The sequence below is a fragment of the Beauveria bassiana genome (assembly GCF_000280675.1).
Source record: "Beauveria bassiana ARSEF 2860 unplaced genomic scaffold BBA_S00085, whole genome shotgun sequence".
In the NCBI taxonomy this organism is placed as follows: Eukaryota; Fungi; Ascomycota; class Sordariomycetes; order Hypocreales; family Cordycipitaceae; genus Beauveria; species Beauveria bassiana.
In genome coordinates, this window is record NW_007930920.1 from 35,314 (window position 1) to 42,128 (window position 6,815).

Consider the following 6,815-nt stretch of genomic DNA (forward strand, 5'->3'; position numbering starts at 1 on the left):
TTCCTGGAAGAGGTAGTCTGACAGCGCTTGGTGACTCATGCTAGCACGGTCTAGCAGCTTTGCTTGCAATGCTAGCATCATGTTCTCTGTAATCTCCCTCGGTCGGCCGACGGGCTTGGATGGGGCATCGATCGTTCCATGTCGGATAATGTTGGAGCGGGCTCTACGCACGGATCTCTCGCCGCAGTTGATCACGGTTCTAGCTATCTCTTGGTCCTTGATTGCCTCGTCACCGTTAAGTTTACTCAATAAAATGCTTTGAAGCTCGTTTCGACGAAGTTTCGAGAGTCTAGGCGCCATGTTCGGAGGAATGTAAAGTGACGTGTTGCCACGTAAACCTCTGTTAATCCTAAACGGGAACCAGATTCGGAGGCGGATAAACATGGATACCGAAAGTAGTGTCATACTGGTCTGGAAGTATCCAGTGCGTATGGTCTGGCAATTAGCACTGGGTGGGTCCTTTTTTTTTCTTTAAACAGTATTAGTCTAGGAGGACGCAAATTATGCTCAAAACAATACAGTCATGGGCAAAATTGCCTTCCGTTTTAGGTAATAGTGACTGGATTTAAAGATGAGATCCACATAGTGTGAGTATACCAATCTCGCACTATATACATCTTGATCCGGAATTAAGATAGTCCGCCCCACTATTACTGTGCTAGTGCCTGGATTCGGAGATTATGCTTTTGTGTATTACTCTGTCCAACTCAATGGCGCCAAATCTCTCAAAGATTAAACGCGTTGAATTGCAGGAGGTTATAATCAGTAAACTCAAAGGCGAAGAAAAGATCGCAGACGAAATGATAGGCAGCAGCATCATTTCCTGCTCCGCGAAGACCGTACGAAACGCCCGACGCAACATCCTCCAACATGGCAGCATCGATGCCCCGCGTAATAACATCGGTCGGCCAAGAAAAATAACCGATTGGATGTGGCATGCTATAGACGAAAAAAACAAGGAAACTTCAATGAGCTTCCAAGCTATCGCTAATTTCCTGCAAACTGCATTTAATGTCAGCGTGGATAGGCGCACGGTCAGTAGAGAGATGGAACGACGTGATTGGTCTGGCCGGAAATCACAAGATGTAGCGAAAGAACGCGACCAGAACCTGCGAGACGACTGGATCGAGAGGCGATCCAAATATCCCATTGATACCATGATTTTCGTGGACGAAAGTGGTTGCGACCGAAGTCTAGGTATGCCGAAGAAGGTCTACGGTCCAAGAGGTGTGAGACCGGTTCGTGTGAAGCGTTTCCATCGCGGAAAGCGTATTCAGATTCTCCCTGCGTATACAATAGATGGTGTCATCTACTGTGAAGTTTACCGGGAAAATACAGACACAGAAGTATTTGAAGGCTTCATCGAAAGGCTCCTCCCGTTTTGCGGTAGATTTCCACAGCCACGATCCGTAATTTTCATGGATAATGCCTCGATACACTTTTCCCAGAGGATCAAAACGATGATTGCGGATGCTGGTGTGATCCTAGAATATTCATCGACCTATTCTCCCGACCTCATACCGATCGAATACTTCTTTGGCTCATTCAAAAACATCCTTAGATCGAAAGCACAAGAGGACATAGACCTTATCGAGGGCGACTTCAAATTCTACATCGAAATGCGCATTGCATTGATAAGGGAGGATAAAGAGTGGTCTAAGAAAATGGCTCGAGGGCACTTTAGATTGGCAGGGTTTTTTATTGAAGACGATGAGATTTAATTATAGCCACAGCGCGCTCTTTAAAAGCAAAACACATATTACTGGAAGTGTGGCAAAACCTGACAGACTATTCTCCGACAAGGCCATCAGACTGGCGAGCAACCGTCACCCCATATTCCGTGACCTGGCTTGCATCTTTACAAACCATGGAATTTTACACACGTAATTCCAAGCAATACCTTGCGGGATGCCGTGCTTCTCGTAAAATCTGCACATCTTTCCCTGGTTGCAGGCAATCATGTCGAGAGTATAACCGTTGACGATGGTCATGTCCTGAACTAAGTCGATATATGACTTTTGTTCATCACCTTTGTACTGGCTGCGCTGGTAGACACTGTAAGCAGCAACGGTATCCTCGCTAGGCATGTCAAAGGTGTACAGTGGTGACGTAGGAAAAACCATGTCGGGAGTGACAGGAGCACCTGAACCGTCGTGGCCAAGTTGGCAAGGAACAATCGTCAACGAGTCACCCGAGTCTCGTCGTTTCCTCTTACGCTCCTTTTTTTTACGTTCCCTCTCTTCCCAGTTCTGCTCTTCTTCAAGAAGTCGCTCTTTGAATGTGTCCGGCACATCGTCGTGTCCATGAAGAATGCCTCCAGATTGTAAGTGGTCAGCAAGCATCCTGATATGATGAGGCCACAGTCTGTAGTGCTTCGTGTTGTAGACCCAGCAATGAGTCGCTCCTTTAGACATGCAAGGAGGCTCACTGCATCGCATCGTGGCATAAGCTGTGCGGATGGCTGCAGGCTTTCCCATATAAGCTATCTCTTCGCTGATGGCAGCTCCAAGTACAGCTCTTTGTTGGTTCGAGGCCCCCCTTCCGGCTTTAGCTGCAGCATCCTGACTAGCGGATTGCTCGTAGTAGAATTTGGCTTCAATCGAAAAGATTTTCTCATTGCCAAGTGACTTACTCCATTCCTGCAGCGTTTGCGCTAGAAACGGCCATTCGATCTTTGATTGGCTTTGATAGCGTTTCTTGATGCTCTTTGTCCTGCGATCGTTGACCGACAAGACGAACAGAGCCGCTGCAGCCTTCCAGGGCTTATCCTCGCTTTCCTCCTTGAGCTTCGGACGCAAGACATGCTTCCAGAACTCTCTTGGACTGAGTACAATGTCGAGCTCAGACTGGCCAGCGCGCTCTCGGTTCTTTACAAACAGCTTCCACTCGACATTGTAACGCAGGGTTTGCGTGTTCTGGTACGATCGGGCTGGCTTCCACGCGGCAAACGGCACAAATGCAGGGAGGCCCCCAGCGGGTCTAAGTCCTCCATGCTGTGGGTAAGTCGCACTTTGAGAGTCATTGTCGGAAACGGAGCTATCGGAATTCTGGGCGTCGGTTACGTCGTCACACGAAAGGTCGTTCAAATGGTCACGGTCGGCCATGTTCTTACAGATGGCCTAGACGCCGTTGGAACCCTCTGGCGGATTAGAGGCTGGGGACTGGCCAGAAGACCCTACAGCACGTGACTGGGCTTCCATATCCTTCTGCCGGCTTCTTAGCTCTTGTAGCAACATTGTCTTGCAATTCTGCCGACCTAGCAGTTATATAGCTCAATGAATTGTCAACAAAATAAAAAAAATTGTGAAATAATGCGCCTGGTGTCAAAAATCCTGTCAGGCCAAAGCACCTAAAATTAAACTTCATGCGCGCGGTTACTCGCATAACAGATCGGACGGTAAGACATGGTGGCGAAGATGCTGGAGAAGGTAGCTCTCAGCTCGAGGCGCACTGTGAAACTAAACCCAATCAGCCAGAAACCTGCTGGTACCTGCCGCTACTTACGTGCTAGCGCAGGCAATAAACTGCTACACCCACAGTACCACACCAGCAATAGACGCCATTTCTAGCTGACTAGATACAAATCAAGTAGCCTAAAGTACCTGCCACTTTTAGCTAAAGTAGCCTAGAAAGAGGGACTAGTTTAAAAAGCGTAAGGCCCTTTTGCCCATGACTGTACACTAGAAGGCGGAATACGGTACTGTAAATGTCCCTTTTCTGTTAGTTGACTTATTAAAAAGCGGGTGGGTCTTCTTCTGGCGGATGGAGTCATCGGGTACCATGCACCAGCGTATTGATTCGGAGCAGAATTAGAATATGAAGGCAGGAACGGAAACATGAAGGCAGGGACGGAACAAATGGCTAATTACAGAGAATTGATTTCCAATTATGGAGGCCTCTTTCTCCTACATCGCCAGAAGCGGATTTTGTCACATGGGAGTAATGAATGCTGTAGATGTGCAATACGCCGCAGCTAAATTCGATGGCCTATTTCCACTGCTTGAAGTCTCCGATACCAAGTGGGTACTAAGCGGCCTTTCACGGCAGCCTAGATGGCTGCCAACTACTATTCTTAGTTAACTAAAAAAGGGACATTTGTTTCGCCTTTCTCTGTGCGTGGATACAGTTAAGTTATCAGCAATTCTGGCCACATTCGGCTTTGCCACGCTAAAAAGTGTAAGTTCCTGTTGCCCATGTTCGTTGCAGTAAATGCTTGTCGCGTCACAGCACGACGCGACGCGCCACTTTTACTCCCAATGTCTGCATGGACAATCTGTGTCGCGAGTCCCGGCGTGTTGAATTGCGTCGACGTGCGTGTTGGACACCCAGTTCCCGTTGCATGCCTCAGGCTTCCATGATGTCTGCCCCTGGCGTGGGCCTTCCTCGCTGTACCTGCCAATGTTGGCACGCTCTCACTCGGGAGAAGCCATGACCGGCCCGCAAGTACACACATTCCACTGTACGCACAAGAAGGCGAAACCTTGTCGGCAAAGAAATTGGTGGTGGCGTGCCCCTATTATGGAAGTGTCAAGCAAACCGTTTTGCTCTGCACGAGGCCACTGCCATGACCGGTGTACGAGCAGGTACCAGCCAGGCCTCGTTCCCAAAGCGTTCTAAGGCTGTCGCTTTGTCGCCAGTCGCCCTCTTGACTCGGTGAAGCACCCGCCGGATGTTTGAAGCGCAGCGCTCCTCACTGGTGTGCTCTGTTGCCAACTGGCTCCGTGACTGTTCTGGACACCTACCACTTTTTTTTGGCTCTGCTCTCGTCGGGCTTACAGCGCTAATCCGCGTGGCTGTTCAACTACATGCGATCACTGATAGACTAAGTGATCCATGTGACACGATGAAGAGATGATACGCTCATGAAGTAACATTTTTAGCGTAGACGTATCAACTTAACTCAATTGCTAAGAAGCGGGTGGTAACTCGGCTCTACTCGCACAAGTGTAAATGCACGGGTTCAATAGCTCACACCTAACCCTTCACTAGCGTCTAGTTATATCATGCGCGGCTACTTTACTTACTAGTCGGCTAAAGCACCGTGTCTACACGCGCGTAACAATAGTCTAATATGCCTACTGCTTAGACGAGCGTGCTGTATTGCTACTCGTGGCTAAGGATACTAGCCTATTATGTAAGGCCCTACTCATATGCCTGCATAAGGCTATCCTCGACTTTGCCTGCCTGGCGTGGCTAATGTCTTTCACAATTTGTGGTCTAGTACTTCCCTTTAAGCAATTACACCTAGTTAAGAACTAGAATTAGCTTTAGTAGTAGCAGGCTAAAGAAAGGGACAGGACGTCCTGCGGACACGATCCTTCGAGAGCCCGTAAAACTCTAGCTAGAATGAAGCTTTGCTTTCGGGAGAGATGACAATTAAATTAATGGGTAGATAGGACGCTGTATAGCTACATCGACGGTGGATGGGATAGCCTATGAAAGAAGAAGTGGCGATGACTACCGGAAAGCTTGCAACCGGAAAGGTCGTCATATTCGGAAGATCCTCCGGGACGCTCACCGTCAAAGGGTGGAGGAGGCTTCGACAAACTCATCCGGCCTCTGGAAACTCGTCAAGTGGGCGAAGAATAGACATATCCCCTCGTCAGCCTGTACGCCAGCTTTGGTTATGCCTGATGGCGGACTAGCTGAGGGGCCGGAGGAAAAGGCGGAGGCGCTACGACAGTCGTTCTTCCCACCTCCCTCACAGGCCGACCTGTCCGATATAGAAGGGTACCAGTATCCTCCAGCAATCGAGTGTCCCGCAATTACTCTACCGGAAATTGAGCGAGCAGTGAAGTCTGCACCCCGCAGTAAGGCACCGGGCATGGACGGAATTATCAATGGCATCTTACACGAAACGATCGACCTCCTCCTTCCTTGCCTTCACAAGCTCTTCAACGCATGCCTCGAACAGGGTTACTGCCCTTCACATTTCAAAGAAACAATCACGGTGGTCTTAAGAAAGCCGGGAAAAGACGATTATTCGCAGCCAAAGTCATATCGACCAATTGCCCTCCTCAACACGCTGGGAAAGGTGTTGGACGGAGTGATTGCAAACCGACTGGCATACTTAGCTGATACCTTCCAACTACTTCCCCGTCGGCACACAGGAGGGAGAAAGCTCACCTCAACAGAGCACGCAATGCATGTGCTCCTTCAACGCATATATCAGGCCTGGTCTGAAGGCGAAGTCGCCACGCTACTGCTGCTGGATGTGTCGGGCGCTTACGATAATGTCTCTCACGAGAGACTCCTGCACAACCTTCGAAAGCGCCGCATCGATCCAAAAGTCATCCGATGGATAGCTTCGTTTCTCAGCGATCGGTCGACAACACTCAAACTACAGGAATACACAGCACCGTCGGCACCAATCAAGACGGGGATTCCACAGGGATCCCGCATGTCACCATATCTATACTTGTTTTATAATGCAGACTTGGTAGAAGATTGTAAGACCGAAAAAACGGAAGCGGTAGGATATATCGATGATGTGTCTGTTTTGGCAGTCGGGCCTTCGTCAGCCCATAACTGCAAAACCCTCAAAGCCATCCACCAGAAGGCCGAAGAATGGGCGGTGAAGCATGGCTCAAAATTCGCGCCCGCCAAGTACGAGCTCGTGCACTTCACCAGAGATCCGTCAGCGAACACCACACATGCTCTCCGCCTGCCTCACACCAAGGTGAAAGCGTCCCCGTCTTGCAAGTACTTAGGTGTCCACATGGACACTAGATTGCGATGGGACTACCATCGGGAAAAACTAGAAGCCGGAGCTACCTCGAGACTATCTGCTCTCTCGGCCCTGGCTTCCTCATCCT

General features: G+C 49.3%; 4 protein-coding genes across 4 annotated transcripts in view; 2 read left to right on the forward strand and 2 right to left on the reverse strand.

The window, feature by feature from the left end:
- BBA_10080 (putative Tc1-mariner class transposase) overlaps positions 1-300 on the reverse strand; it is a gene marked incomplete at both ends in the record, with an annotated part of 1,098 nt that extends 798 nt beyond the window's left edge. The window contains one exon of the mRNA XM_008605177.1: positions 23-300. Coding sequence (XP_008603399.1) covers positions 23-300 — 278 coding nt within the window. The remainder of the gene's footprint in view (positions 1-22) is intronic.
- Positions 301-710: 410 nt separating this feature from the next.
- BBA_10081 (transposase-like protein) lies at positions 711-1,721 on the forward strand (the record flags this gene model as incomplete). Its single annotated transcript, XM_008605178.1, has 1 exon — positions 711-1,721. The coding sequence occupies one exon, from the start codon at positions 711-713 to the stop codon at positions 1,719-1,721; it is 1,011 nt and encodes a 336-aa protein (XP_008603400.1).
- Positions 1,722-1,826: 105 nt separating this feature from the next.
- Positions 1,827-3,104, reverse strand: BBA_10082 (uncharacterized protein; the record flags this gene model as incomplete). Its single annotated transcript, XM_008605179.1, has 1 exon — positions 1,827-3,104. The coding sequence occupies one exon, from the start codon at positions 3,102-3,104 to the stop codon at positions 1,827-1,829; it is 1,278 nt and encodes a 425-aa protein (XP_008603401.1).
- A 2,522-nt stretch (positions 3,105-5,626) lies between these two features.
- BBA_10083 (pol-like protein) lies at positions 5,627-6,729 on the forward strand (the record flags this gene model as incomplete). The annotated part of the gene is made up of 2 exons (XM_008605180.1): positions 5,627-6,636; positions 6,711-6,729. The coding sequence occupies 2 exons, from the start codon at positions 5,627-5,629 to the stop codon at positions 6,727-6,729; spliced, it is 1,029 nt and encodes a 342-aa protein (XP_008603402.1).
- Positions 6,730-6,815: the final 86 nt, after the last annotated feature.